Source organism: Aspergillus chevalieri, chromosome 2 (assembly GCF_016861735.1).
Source record: "Aspergillus chevalieri M1 DNA, chromosome 2, nearly complete sequence".
NCBI lineage: Eukaryota > Fungi > Ascomycota > Eurotiomycetes > Eurotiales > Aspergillaceae > Aspergillus > Aspergillus chevalieri.
The window spans coordinates 2,074,763-2,089,453 of record NC_057363.1 but is presented as its reverse complement, the minus strand read 5'-3'; the positions used below and the strand labels follow the sequence as shown (position 1 = coordinate 2,089,453).

General features: G+C 51.0%; 5 protein-coding genes across 5 annotated transcripts; 3 read left to right on the top strand and 2 right to left on the bottom strand.

Annotated features, from left to right (window-relative positions):
- Positions 1-2: 2 nt before the first annotated feature.
- ACHE_20724A (threonine aldolase family protein) lies at positions 3-1,436 on the top strand (the record flags this gene model as incomplete). The annotated part of the gene is made up of 4 exons (XM_043285058.1): positions 3-194; positions 271-601; positions 677-1,014; positions 1,071-1,436. The coding sequence occupies 4 exons, from the start codon at positions 3-5 to the stop codon at positions 1,434-1,436; spliced, it is 1,227 nt and encodes a 408-aa protein (XP_043133788.1).
- Positions 1,437-1,595: 159 nt separating this feature from the next.
- On the bottom strand, positions 1,596-3,922 carry ACHE_20723S (putative C6 transcription factor; the record flags this gene model as incomplete). The annotated part of the gene is made up of 5 exons (XM_043285057.1): positions 1,596-2,035; positions 2,088-2,223; positions 2,276-2,657; positions 2,717-3,154; positions 3,207-3,922. The coding sequence occupies 5 exons, from the start codon at positions 3,920-3,922 to the stop codon at positions 1,596-1,598; spliced, it is 2,112 nt and encodes a 703-aa protein (XP_043133787.1).
- Positions 3,923-4,800: 878 nt separating this feature from the next.
- On the top strand, positions 4,801-7,895 carry ACHE_20722A (F-box domain protein; the record flags this gene model as incomplete). The annotated part of the gene is made up of 2 exons (XM_043285056.1): positions 4,801-4,994; positions 5,138-7,895. The coding sequence occupies 2 exons, from the start codon at positions 4,801-4,803 to the stop codon at positions 7,893-7,895; spliced, it is 2,952 nt and encodes a 983-aa protein (XP_043133786.1).
- A 273-nt stretch (positions 7,896-8,168) lies between these two features.
- ACHE_20721S (uncharacterized protein) lies at positions 8,169-10,493 on the bottom strand (the record flags this gene model as incomplete). Its single annotated transcript, XM_043285055.1, has 1 exon — positions 8,169-10,493. One exon carries the CDS (start codon positions 10,491-10,493, stop codon positions 8,169-8,171), a length of 2,325 nt encoding a protein of 774 aa, XP_043133785.1.
- A 1,536-nt stretch (positions 10,494-12,029) lies between these two features.
- ACHE_20720A (putative C6 transcription factor (Leu3)) lies at positions 12,030-14,484 on the top strand (the record flags this gene model as incomplete). Its single annotated transcript, XM_043285054.1, has 6 exons — positions 12,030-12,224; positions 12,310-12,752; positions 12,802-13,239; positions 13,286-13,554; positions 13,601-14,122; positions 14,180-14,484. 6 exons carry the CDS (start codon positions 12,030-12,032, stop codon positions 14,482-14,484), a joined length of 2,172 nt encoding a protein of 723 aa, XP_043133784.1.
- Positions 14,485-14,691: the final 207 nt, after the last annotated feature.

Below are 14,691 nucleotides of genomic sequence, written 5' to 3'. Positions count from 1 at the left end.
CTATGGCTCCTATCTTCGAAGACAGCGTCAGCAATGCGAACGCCAACCCCAGCATCACCAAGACATCTCTGTGCCAGGAAAACGGTCCATCATGCAAATACACACCAACCAAGAAATTACAAGAAGCCCAAAAACAAGTCGCAAATGATTTCCGATCTGACGTAGTAACTGTTCCCACAGAGGAAGTCATGCAGGTACCTACTCATCTCACGAATCAACCAATTAATCCTAAAACCACTCCAAATCACAACCACTAACGCCCCAAAACAGGCAATCATAGACGCAACATTCCAAGACGACATGTACAACGAAGCTGGCGACCCCTCCGTCAACGCCCTCCAAGACCACATCGCCGCCCTCACCGGCAAAGAAGCCGGCCTCTGGGTCCTCTCCGGCACAATGGGCAACCAGATCTGTCTGCGCACGCATCTGACCCAGCCGCCGCATTCCGTGCTGCTTGATTCCAGGGCGCATGTGCATAATTGGGAGTCGGGTGCGTTGCCGGTTCTGTCGCAGGCGTCGGCGACGCAAGTGGTTCCGAAGAACGGGGTGCATCTGACGGTCGATGATGTGAGGAGGAATATTATTGCGGATGGGAATAGTAAGTTTTCCTCGCTTTTGACTTTTGCATCTTATTCTCAAAAAGTGGTGGATGGAAGGTTTCTGACATGAGCAGTCCATTTCCCACCAACCCGCGTCGTCTCCCTCGAGAACACCCTCAGCGGCACAATCCTCCCCCTCGAACACGCGAGACAGATCTCTCAATTCGTTCGCAATTTCCCCGTCTCTGAAGGTGTCAAGCCAATCGCCATGCACCTCGACGGTGCGCGGCTGCTCGACGGCGTAACAGCCGAAGGCGTCGACCTCAAAGAGTACTGCTCGCATTTCGACACTGTGAGCATTTGTATGTCGAAGGGTCTTGGTGCGCCTATGGGGAGTGTTATTGTGGGGAGTAAGGCGTTTATTGAGCGGGCGAAGTTTCTGAGAAAGATGTTTGGTGGTGGGACGAGGCAGGTTAGTTTCCCCCTTCCCCAGATTTACCGAGAGCAAAGAAATCTGACAATATGAAGCCCGGCATGATGGCCGCCGCCGCCAAAGCCGCCATGGAATACACCCTTCCCCTCCTACCCCGAGTTCACGCCCTCACCAAAAAGACAGCAGACTCCCTCCGCGAAATCGGATACACAATCAGTCTCCCTGTGCAAACGAACATGATCGTATTAGACCTGGAAGTCGACGATATCCCAGCTGCTGCATTCGTGAACTACGGGGAGAAACACGGGTTGATATTCTTCCCTAGTGGGCGGTTGGTGTTCCATCATCAGATCTCGGAGGATGCGGCGGGTAGGGCTGTTGAGGCGCTGAGGGAGTTGTATATGGATAAGAAGGCGGGGAAGACACTGGATGATTATGCTGTTAGTGGGGGATATACTTAATTTTTAATTCAAGGGTGAGATGAGATGGGTAGGCAGCTTACTATTTCCTTTTGACTGTTGAATTTCAATCTATATATTGGGAACCAAACAACCCGGGTATATGCTTGTTGAAATATGTCCACCGTAAACCGTAGAAACTAAACCAGTCCAGTCCAGAGGCTATGGCAAATTAACATCCTGAAAAACAGAAACATCCCAGATCCCCGTCATATCAAACGGAAACCCATCCATTGTCCCAAACGTCCCTGAAATCGACATCATATCATCCACGATATCATTATTTGTCTGCGTCTCTGGCAGCGAAATTGCAGCCGGATTTACAAGTCTAGTATCACCTGCCCCGGTTCCGTTGGTCGTTGGATCGACGTTGCTCCAGGCTTCGGGTTTGTTCCATGCTTCAGGGAGTCGGTTTAGAATGCGCTCGCAGTGATCCAGACACATGTCTGCCAGGTCCCAGTCTTCTTCTTCGCGGACGCGGCGGAGGATTGTGCGGAAGGTTTCGACGTTGGCGAGGCAGGAGCGTGCGACTTCTGCGTCAGTTGTTTCGAGGGCGCAGCGGACGAGGAGGGTTGCCGTTGAGGTTAGGTGGAATGCGCTATCTTTAGGTTTGTCAGAACGCAATTCATGGGTCATGAACGGGATGGAGCTTACAAGGAAGCCAGAATTCTTTGAAATTCGGCCTCTGCAATGAAGATATAAATCGTACAATATCTTCAGCAGATTTCCGGCATTCTGTCTGGAAATACCGTCGCGCCTCGGGATTCTCCGAGTCGGTGTTGTTGACCTCCTGCACCGTCTTTCGTAAGTACATACCGCTCTTAGAGGACCCTTGGACATACATTCAGCTCTACTCGACTGACGAGCATTTTGACGGAAAGGAAAGCCAGCTGCAAACTGCTTGTCCCCGCTATCCGCTCCTCGCCGTTACTCGTGGGTGATCGTAGCAAGTCAGGAAGGGAATCTTCCCATCCATCCAGATCGGTTCGGATTTGCCTGACTTTCTTCGATGTCTCCCGTGGTTGTCTGTGTTGCAGACCATATACGAGGGGTAGCAATTCGCCTAGGATCTCTGACAATCGACACAGTCCGATGTGGCAGTGTGCTGCTCGTAAACGCTCTGTGGTGCGCGAACCCTGCGGAAGAAGGACATCGACAGTAGGAAGTGGGACGTCATATTGGTTCTTTGCGATCTGTGGGGGAACCCCGTGGCCAAAGCTTCCCCTTAATGATGGTCAATGCACAAGTAAAACAAAAAAAAAATAATGTTTCTTGAAACTTACCAGCGATCGTGTATTACAACACCCCACCATAGACGGATGCGGTTGTTCTTTTCGCTCTGAGACAGCCGCCAATTCGTAGGATCGCGGTTCAAGCCTAGACAATGAGATAGAGAGACGGTACGACCACAACTGATCGCATTTCCTGTCATCGAGAAGATCGGCCGTCCAGTGAGATCGACAAGAGCAGCACTGATGGTCGACAAGCCAGGAGCAGAGAATTCCTCGTGGAGAGCAGCCACTGTCATGTTAACGGCATACCGAACATCCGGTTTGGGATGAGTGGCAAGTTTTTGTGTGTGCTTCCAGTAGACCAATGACATCGAGTAGACCTGGCATAATAGAGATGCTGGCGGTTCACCAGGGCAATCCGACGTATATGCTGCCCAGAAGCTTTCTCCATCGAAAATAGGAAAAGCCACATTGAACCTATCTAGGAATCTGAATGGAAAGTTAGTCAAAGTAGTCAAGCAACTTGAGAACAAAGACATACAATTTGACCAGATCATCCTTGAACGGCCCGAGGATTTGTTCAAGGATCTCTTTCTGGTTCTCTCCCGGGGGGATGCCAACGCGCATTCCCTGTCTCCTTCTTGAAACAGTCGTATAAAGAATAGGCTTTCTCGGGTCACTCGAATAGACGTTGTACGGGTGACTTTTCGGTTCCACGGACTTGCTGGTGCGCTCCGGAGGCATATGCTTCTCAATCACTTGCGCATCATCCGCAACGACCGGTCCAACAATAAAAACCGATTCATTTTGAGGATCATCCACCCCCAAGCGCCGAAACTGACTCCCTCGATCCCCAACCGACGTAGCGCGACGGAAATGACTAGATGTATCTTCCCTTGGCCGATCCGGATTAGGAAGGGAGATGTCATCCGATGCGCGCTTGCGCTTTGGGGGCGGCGGCATGCCGTCCAAACCCTGATCTGGGGCCCATTCCCTAGTCGCAATAGGATCTGCGGCACTGGGTATCGGTGTCTCACTGCCAGACTCTTCCTGGTAGTGACAGACGGCCCCCTGGACCCTGCACAGAAGACAGGATTGTCCCGGGATGTCAACTGTGCATCGGGACTTGCGCTTGCGACACAAATCGCAGGCCCTGACTTTATGCGACCTGTATGGACGCGCGCCGGCATTGTTAAAACTCGGGGAAGGGAGTTTGGGGGCCGAGTTGCCCGAAAGCGTGGTTGAGGGCGGCATCATGTCGCGCCACGCCGTGAAGCAAAAGCAAGAAATGTATAACTTTGTCGCAAAATACCGATAAGGCAAATAATCAATCCCAATCAATCAAACTGCAAGATGCATTCGTTAGGCCAATCACCGCTGGTACAATGAGCGTAGCCGATCTTTGAAACAGCCGAGGGAATGAATCAGTGGGCGAGATGCAGGCGCTGTCAAAACAAGGCGGACCGCGAGGCATACATCGGGGAAGGCCGTCACACTGCGCTCGCCATATTGGTCTATCTTTTTTCTTTGGATTTTCACTGTGGGAATGAAGGCGATAGTGTAATAATTTGTAGCAAGGTCCTCTAATTTTTTTTCCTTTCTTAGGTTTTGGCCGTCGTTTCTGCTGCTTCGGGAAAAGTGTGGGGGAGAAGACCCCGGGATGAGTCAGCACGGCATCGGCCAACCATGCGCCGAACTCGTCGTATTTCTGTAATAGTCTTTAGTTGCTCCATCTGTTGTTTCTAGCGAGTATACTTCGTACTGTACTCCGATACGGAATAAAAGTCTATAGAGATAGGATGCCGGAGCACGTCCTACCAATCGTCCGCTGACTCCATCTTACTCGCTGTTTCGACTACTGCGCGCTGCGGCGGATCGTCGTTGCATTCGGGCCCAGCGCAGAAAAGGACAGACACAGCCACCAGCGCTGAAGACCTCGCCTCCTACACCTTTCCTGTCGGCGCTTTATCTTTTTATTCAATTTCTCGATTTTATTTTCCATTTCCTGCTCTCTGAACTTGTCTTGATCTGTGCCATACTCCTGCGGTGGTTCGCTGGAAAATGTCGACAGGCTGCAATTAAACACGGAATACTCGCTTGTTCCTACAAATGTAGGCCGACTCGCCAGGTGAATCATGGAGCACAATGCCCAGTCACCTGTCATTGAGCGGTCTGGGGCTGAGGATTTCCGGAATGGTGACGCACAGCAGCAGCAGCAGCAGCAGCAGCAGATGGAAGGCGTCACAGCAAATACGGACTCGCATAGCTTGAAGAGCACCAAGCAGAGCTCATCGCCGTTTACCCGTTTACCCCGCAATGTCATCGAACGGTATGTACCTTTTTCTATTTATTTATATTGTCTCGCACTGCAAATGTGCCATAGCATTGTCATCATATCCATTCAATTCAGAACATTATAACATTGTTCATCGTGGTTGCCTCATGATGGATCGAATTTGACATACTCCGCAGCATTCTCTATACGGTTGATCCAAGCGCATTTGCGTCTCTATCCCTGCTGAATCGAAAATGGAGACGTATTTCCGATGCAGCTCCGTTATACGCTCACCATCTGGCACATTGTCCATCATTTTCCGCGACACGGGATAGCGTGCCGTATTCGGAAAGCTTGGATTCGCTCAAGCGCAGGTTCTTTGCGGAGGTTAGGCGCAATGCATTCAACGTGTTTTTGAGGCCTCGTCAGACACTGGTCAAACTTATCTCTACGTCTATGAGTTCCTCTACAGCGTTTCCAAAGGGGGAGGCTTTTCGTTTCAGTTTCTCAGCCAGCGGACAGATGATTCTTTGCATCAGCTCCTCAAGGATTGTCGTGCTCGACGTGACGACAAAATTGCCCGTCGTCAGGCATGAACTCAAAACCTCGAGACGCCCCTTGGATGCTACGATTCTGGATGACGGGTCGCTTCTCGCTGTCGTATCCTCGAGGCACCAGATCAACATCTATTCCCTTTCGGATGACGACAGTAAACTCATCCAATGTCTCGCGTTGAACGATACACCACAGGCTTTGGCGCTTTCCCCGACTGGTGGTGTTCTTGCTATCGCTTATGATGACAGGATTGAAATGCAAGCTGTTGGTGAAGGCGTACTTACAACCGATCGACGGGCCGTACGCTGCAATAGAGTTGATTCGATTTCATTCTCTGCAGATGGATTCATGCTACTTGGATCTTCTGCTCGGGGTCGAACTAGCTCCATAGTTAGCGTCACCGTTCCGTTTTATACGGGAACAGAGGATGACGTATCTCCCGGTGATGCGCAGGTCCGGATGTGGACTACACAAGTTCTTTTCCCCGCCACTCTCCAAGGCTATACGAGGGCTTGTTCGCTTCCGTTACATGAGGAGGGAGAAAATGACTGGGTTCTAGGCTACGACGAACAAAGAGGGACCTTCAAGGTTGTCAGAATCAGTAATGCCAATGCAGGCACCGTATATTTCCCAAGTCCCTTCTCAGCGAACATTTACCAGAAAGCTTCTCCCGTAATGTCCCCTGCGGTCGATGGGAGGGGTGAGCTGGTTGCGCTTGGATATGAAGGCAGTGGCCTTTGGGTTCATGGGATACCTAACCGTCTTGATGTTGCCTCGTCATCACCAGGTTTCCTGCAACAAAGTGGTGCAATTAGTGGCCACAGAATGAGTGATATACCTGGAATCACGGCTGCTTGCTGGGTAGGATATTCGCATTCCTCCGCCCATCCGGCGTCCAAGGGTCTTAGATTAGTCACCGTGGCTCCTGGAGGTGTGAGTCCTCCATCAATCGGCGAAGAAGACGTCCCAGTTGACGGGGGCAGAGTGCTTCTTTTGGATTTCGACAGGTCTCCGAGAAATGGGGAGACAATCGAAATTAGCATCGAACTCGGAGAGGCAGAGCCCAAAATGCTCACAGAGCCGAATTCAAGCCTGGACACCGAGGTTGAGCTCGAGAGACGGAGGACGCAATTACGCCGCAACAATACTGCCGCACCACGACGGTTACGGAACGCTGCCCGAGAAACCCATCCAGCCGCGGCTTCAAGTTCCAACCAAAAGGCTTCATACCGTCACCGCAGGAACAGTTCGTATCAGTCCACTTCGAATACCCCAAGGCTCAATGCTACTTTGTTTGGGGATGCCCAGCTACGAACCGGTGATACTCTGCAACGTGCTGCTACCGCGGCTGCGGTCAATCCGCGACGATACAGTAGCCCACGCCAACCTCAGACCCAGCAATATATCCCTCAAATTCCACATGAGAGTGACGCGGATAATTGGGTCCCACCACCGCCTCCTTATAGTCGTGAACCTGATGCGCCGCTGCCCGAAGACTTACGCAGAACCCTCCTCCCGGTACCGCCTGAGCTTCGCAGGGCTCAGAGTACGGCACAGAATAATGCTTCGCGAAACCGGCCTTCTCTCCACAGATTGAACACCATCACCGCTCGGATGATGAGAATGGGTGTCAGGGATCCGCATACGGACGAAGATGACATTGGACAAAGAGGGGTGCTCCAGAGAATACGAGAAGGCGCATTAGGGCAATTCAATCAGGGCCGTGATGGGCCAGTACTGCCAGTGCCACCAGTACCAGCGATTCCACAAGCACACCAATTACCTGCCGCAGAAGAGTCCACCATAGTTCAATCCCCCCAGTATATCAACTCGGCCCCCGCAGCGCCCCAAGCTTCCCAAGCTCCACCGGCTCCTTTGGCTCCTCCAACTCCTTCGGTTCCTCTCACGCCATCAGAAACCCCAGCGTCAAGTCGATCCCGCCGACAATCAACCCGAAGTAACCAAACGGAGCACGTCGTTAGCCAAGCCGTGGCTAGCAACCTAATGGAGCCAATCCCATACATCCAAGAAGAAGATTCACCAACAACAATAAACCAAAACCAAAACCAATACCCATTCTCCTTCTCATCGCCAAACCTCGGCGATCCAGGACGAAGGTTCACCGGCGCAGCAGAAGAAAGCCCAGCATCACCCACAGCACGACGTACCTGGTACCAAAGGGTTCCAAACGGCCGTTCACAGTCCCAAGACATTCGGGAGGTGATGCCGCCTCGGCCGACTCCTGCTATGAACCGGAGGGCGTCGACTGATCCTACGCTTTCTAATCGTTCGCCTTCGACGGCTGCGGTTAATGAGAATTGGCGGAGGAGGATTGAGGAGTGGAATGAGAGGACCATTTATGAGACAAATAAGAAGAATCGGAAGTGTGTGGTTATGTAACTTTGTATGTGTACGAAGGACTGCTTCGGGCCAGCTTGTACAGTCGAGTGGATGTGTTGATATTTTTGCATATTTTTGGCATTTGAATTCTCGGTGTATTTCTTTCTCTCATTTTAGGTTGCATGTTTATCAGATTTGAATACCCAGTACGCATTCGAACTTCAATTTGGCTCAACTTCAGATTCATTATTACACCCTTCGAAAGCCAATCCACTTGCCCAACCAACAGATCTCATAATCTAGCGCATAAACGAGGTAGCCATGAGATCCAACTCAACAACCCCCTCCACCACCGCCACATCCCCCCCCTCCTCCTCCTCCTCCCCCTCCTCCACAACCCCCGCCGCCTCCACATCCACCACCACTACCACCATCACCACCGCCACAGCTTCCTCCAACGGCACCACCTGCACATCCCCCAGACGATCCACCACAACTCCCAGCAGCAACAGCACCGCCGCATGTCCCCGCCGCACAATTCCCATAGCCCCCGGGGGTCAAATTCATACAAGCTGGATTTGCCGCATACGCATCAGAATGAACACCGGGGTCACACATATACGGCGCATAGTATGGCATGTAAACAGGCACGCCCCAAACAATCGGAAACGCAGTAGTCGCAGGCCCTTCATCGGAATTCTTTTTGTCTTTGCCCTTGTCCTTGGCAGTATCGTCCTTGGCATCCTTGGAGTTTCTGCGCTCGCGTTTCTCTGCGCGACGGCGTGCTCGCTCATAATTGCTCTGGAGCTGCATTGCCTTCAGGCTTCTTCTGACGGAGTAGTGGCTAGTTAGCGTTGTTGGTTTCACGGCGTTGTGCGCGGAGATATGTGGATTTCTCTCTGGGTCTGAGGAGATGTCGTCTCGATCGTGTAGGGCTGCAGCAGTCTCGCGAGCTCGCGCTGTAGCAGAGGAGACGAAGATTCCGCTTCGAAGATCTGGGGCTCTGATGGCTTCGCAGTACCAGCATGTGCATTCGCTGTAGATTTCGCCGTTGGTTATCTTTTTGTACATTTTGCTTGTCCATTCGAAGCCGTCGGAGAGTTTGTCTTCGCTGACTTTGTCATCGTGGTCGATGAAGACGCGGTCATGGGTTACCGAGTAGAAGCTCGAGTTGAGGACGGAGTATTGGAAGTAGCGGGATGAGGAGAGTTGGTGGGTGTGCCAGGCCAGGTCGACGTCGAGGGTGGGCACGGCCATGCGCTTCGGGTTCGTGACCATGATGTGGAAGAAGACTTTGTATTTGTTGATTAGGCGGGTCATTGTTTCCATGGCTGTTGGTGAGTGCAGCCAGTCGATGTTGTCCATTTTCTGGATGAAGGTTCCTTGTCTGATGACGGCGCCGACGAGGTCGATGGAAAAGGCGGAGGTGTTTTCCCAGTAGCTGGACATCATTCGGCGAAAGGCGACTTTTTCTTCTAGGTCTATGCGGCGACGAGGAGGCTTGCCGGCCTTTTTAAAGAGGACGTCTATGATTTTGAGCTTGGATTCTAGTTCGTCGCGGATGTCGGCCATGTTCTCGCAGCGGCTTATCAGCGGGTGCGTGACCATGAGCATGTCCTTGCCCACGGCCTGCAGGAGCCAATTGGGGAAGAACGACTCTAAGCCAAAACGAGCGCCTCCTGCTGCTTCTGGGATGCCGTTCAGGTTGTAGAGCGTCCCTGGCATTGGCGAGTCTCGTTCTAGCAGTCGCTGAACGTCTCGTCGGAATTTGGCGACCTTGAGTTTGTCATGCGTGACAATGTAGCGGCACTTGGAGCAGGTTGCATTGAAGCTCTTATCTGCGAAGCCGTAGAATTTTTCGAATGGAATGGCGGATTGATAGGGTATATGACCTGCTGACCAGAGGACATGCATTAGGGTTCCGCAATTGGGACATTTGATATCTTTTCGTGGCGGGTCTTGGAGGTTATCCCAGGATAGTTTGGTTTTTCGTTCGAAGTTAGTTTTTGCAATTTCCCTCGCATCGTATTCCAAAGTCCTGTCGTTGAAGCACTCGTTTATAACAGCCCAAGGGAAGCCGGTTGCCCAGAAGCTCATTTTCCCGTAACGGATACAATCTTCGAGGAAAGACCGCGGGTTGAGCACGTGGGAATGCCATACCATCAAGACGTCGAGAGGCGGCATATATTCCTGACTCCAAGCGATCCTCGACAAACATCCCGTAATGCTCCCATAGTGAATATTCTGCAGTGTCTTGAGCGTGGGCCGCCCCTCCGAACTCGAAACGCACTCCCTCCACCAAACCGAATACCGCTCAGCCGCTCGGCTGACATACACAGCCCATCGCTTTTCGCGTATTTTAGCAAGCATGTGATTGCGCCCATCTCGATGCCCTTCTACCTGAGCATCATGTAGACCGAAGAGACCATCTTGTGTTGAAATGTTATCGCGCAAGTCTGCGAAGACTGCTAGGAGCTTCAGATGAGCGGCGCACTGGTCGGGAGTGACAGTGGAGTTGCGAGGAGATCCGGCGTCTTTGTTCAGATTCAATGAGGGTATCGTCACGTATTCTGGGACTGTTGTTTCATCGTAGGCCGGGGGTAAATCAGCTGAGGCATGGCCTTTTCCATCTTCAACATCTAGAGCATGTGGGCTCATGGTGGCTTGATAACTTCAATTCATGTATGTATTAGTATGTTGGCTTTCAGGTGAGGAGAGTAATCTGCTCAAGTCAACAAGGCTGGCGGCTGGCTTTTATAGTGAATCTTGAAGTCTGCCTGACCGACAAGACCCCTGAGGATGACCTCTTATCACATCATGGACTATCTAGGAGGAGATTATGGAATCCTGGTAAGTAAAATAGCATGATGGTTGGTTGACAAGCAAGTAAGAATAAAACAAGCCTCGGCGACGTGCAATGCATCGGATACGAGCCCATGGGGACGATGCACGGCTGAGTTGGGCAACAACACAGCCTACATATCGGATCTAAGTTTGGCATGATGCAGTATCTCGCTTTCCAAACATCAAATAATATGCGAAATGGAATATTCATGCATGTACTTATGCCTGGTCTGGTTAGTCCGATTTACATGAGTATTGACTGCTGACGACGCAGCAGAGATTGCCACCCCGTATTTCGTGTAAGCAGTAATAAGGACCATGCAACGATAATGAGCCTCATGATGCCACTTATCCCTCGAGAGTCGTTGGAATAACTGGGTAATAATGTGAGCATAAGTATGGGTGCTGTCTTGTTAGTATCTGTCGGAGTTGCGGCTTAGTCAGGGTTGAAAATAACTACGTATCAAGCGTATATGGTTGAGGTCTCTGATTTTTGCAAATGAAGCTATCTAGGATCCTATATAAGACCGCAGCTACCTAACAGAGTATTCTAAGCGAATGTGAGGTTTTAACAGCAATAAGGGCAAAGGAGTGAATAAGCTGCTTGCGCCATACGATATCAGTGAGGCATAAATCAGGCATCAGTTGATATTGTTCGGTAAGGAACCTCTATATTCCGACAGTATCCGTTGGGTCACGTGCTTGACCGCCCTCGCTTTCTGCCCGGTACGACATATAGTTAGCCTTAGCCGATAGGCACTCAATCCATCCAACTAACTAGTAGTAGTAGTAGTAGTAGTAGTAGTAGTAGTAGTAGTAGTAGTAGTAGTAGTAGTTGCTATTTTACGTCGGAAAGACCAACTAACTAGTTAGTTATCCACGTCCATCAAAATGTCTTCGGAGTCACCTGACCAATATCACGTGCTTTGTTTTCACGTGACAGCGAGATCGGACTTCCCCTCATCGAATCTGCGGCCGTTTTCGAGGGGCCTTTGGAGAAAAGTTTCACGAAAAGTGCTTCTGTCGCGTGCCAAAGTCCGTCGCCTGCAGGGTTCTATTAGCAGCTACTCTAACTAGCTATTCTCCATTATAATAATAGCCACTTACCCTATCCTGTGGCTCAAGTCGAGGTCTCCGCCTTCGGCCTTTTTTTTTTTCTCTCTCTCCCTCTTTGACTCCAACCGAGCTTTATTGATTATCGCCCTGCATCGCCAAAACACACCAACGCAACCCAGTCTGGCGTCTATCGGAGGATCGTCAAGCGGAATCGGAGGTGGGGGATTGCCAGGAACAGGCCCAATACTCGGACCAAGGACAGGGAATCCCAATAATGCTGCGCCCAGCCCCGTAATGGGAGGTGTCAGCCATTCTGCTGCTGTCGGTCCCGACGGCCTGGGGCAAGCTAGAAAGCGTAATGTCACCATGGCGGGGCTAGACAGCTCTCCGGGGAGTGTAGATGTGGATGATATCGAGGACAGTGAGCTTCGGGAAGAGAAGAAGAGACAGCCTGTGAAACGCGCGTGCAACGAATGTCGCCAGCAGAAGGTACGCCCCGCTCTATGCGCTTTGCTTGGCTTGGCTTTCTCATCGTGTTGCTGCAGGACCAGTGGCTAACTTTATATTGTTACAGCTTCGATGCGATGTGCAACAAGACCCATGGTCTGATTGTTCGCGATGTCGACGTCTCAAACTCGATTGCAAGATCGAATCGAACTTTAAGCGCGTCGGAAAGCGAAGTCGAAATGCAGAGATGGAACGCGAGATTATTGAATTGAGGAAGCAGGTTGCGAATTCGCAAGCAAATAATATCGCCCAGCAGCAGCAACAACCTCTCCAGTCGGCGCATCCTACACCAAAGCAAGAATCAAGCCATGTCAGTCCGGCTGGGGCTTACCAGACGCCTTCTGCCATATCGTCAGACCAGTACATGGGTTCTCAAGAGGCTGTGGCGTCCTTGTTAGACTTACGTTCGGGCTTTGATGGCTCCAACTACATGCGGAATGGCAATCATCAGCTTAAGCGACTTGAAGATGTCATGGTCGTGCCGGAGACGGCAACAGAGTTATTCAACCTGTAAGGATATTTACTTTATTTGCGCGCGAGCTGATGCTAACGCTGCTAGGTTTTTCCTATTCTATCATCCGTTCCTTCCGTTCCTCGACCGAGAGCGATCGCCTGATGATTACTATAACACTTCGCCGCTGCTCTTCTGGACCATAATCAGCGTCGGTGCGCGACGGTACCAAGGGGATTCTCATCTCCTTAACTCTCTGGCCGGTCCAGTGTCGCGACTCGTGTGGAGCACATTGGCGGACATCCCACAGAGCTACCATGTCGTCAAGGCTCTTTGTCTGCTTTGTACCTGGCCCTTTCCAACCAGCAGTACCTCTACAGATCCAACGTTCATGCTGTGTGGTATGATGATGCAAGTCGCCATGCAACTTGGTCTTCACCGACCTTCGCACACTCAGGACTTTAGCAAGTTCAGAGTGGAACTTATTGAGGAAGAGCTCAGGGACAAAGTGAGAACATGGGCGATCTGCAATATTGTGGCTCAACGGTATGTTCTTCTCTTCTTCCCTTCGGGCAATTACTGACTAGTATAGGGTTGCGACTGGTTATGGACAACCACCATCTACCCTCTATGATTGGACGCTGTCGTGGAGCGAGTTGACGGACCCGAACTTTAAGCTCCCTGAAGGCATTAAGCCGAGACTTGAGATCGAGAGGTTCTGTAACAAGGTCACAAAGGCCCTCTACACCAACCAGCGAGACCCTGTTGGACTGTGCAGTGACCAAGAGCGGTCAACTTTGATATCGTTCCTCTCGCGAGATTTCGACGAGCTTGAACAAAAGCATAAAGCACAATATGACTGTATGTTATTTTATCCCTTAATAATAAAGCTATGCTAATCTTGTAGGTATCACCGACCTCTACTTGCGCGCCTCGAACCTCCACCTTCACTTATCAGCTTTCTTCGACGACCCGACTATTACAAAGAATTACCGTGAGCGCCTCCTCACTCTATACGCCACGACAACATCATTTCTCGAAGCAGCCATGAACCTTGAAACTGAAGTTGGGCCGGTTCTATCTTACACCCCTTATTATATTTACCAGATGATGGTTGCAGGAGGATGCACGCTGCAGAAGCTGGGCAAGAGCTTCTTCTCCACTCACATCGATATGGATTACACCAAGAACCTCTTCAACCGAACCATCTGGGCCATCCGGGGCGTGTCCGTGTCTAGCAACGATCTCCCGGAACGGTTGGCAGAGGTTCTGGCGCAGATGTGGAGATTGGGAAGTGCCCCAACTCCTAATAGCGAGGTTGACGACACTTTGACGTTGAAGGTACGCTGTCGCATGAGTATGTCGTTGCTTTACGACTCTGTATGGAGATGGCGGGAGGATGCCAGGACCAAGGGTCGGAATATCGAAGGTATGCTTATCTATTTCAACACAATCAGAAATGGAACAGGTAGCTAACGTTCTGCAGCATATCTCAAAAACCCAACAAACCCCGACTCCAACGCAGACTCCTCAGCCAACTCCTCTGCTGCCGCAGGCCGTCCCGCATCCTCAACACCAGTTGTCAGCGGCGGGGACCCCAGCCTAGCACCCGCACCTATTCTCCCTCAAGCCAATCTCGGAGTGCAAGGAGAAACACATGCCCTACCGAGCGGGTTCATGGAACCGAACTACGAGGTCTTTGACCCGCTAAACTGGCTACTCGATGGTTTGGTGGATCTGCCGTATCCGTACTCGACGGTTTCGGGAATGGAGGCTCAGGGCATTGCCTAGGCTTGCCCATCCTCTTCTACTCTGTCGGGGAATTCCGTATAATCTTGTCTCATGCTCTTTTCATGCTGTGATGTACTATACCAATAGGGTTTCAGTTTACGTTGACGAGGGCAAAAGGAGTCCTTGGTGTTTTTCTGCTTTGCGTGTTTTCGATTTTGATCATTCAGCGAATACCATATGCAATGTGTTCTTCTAGCTAGCTATTTA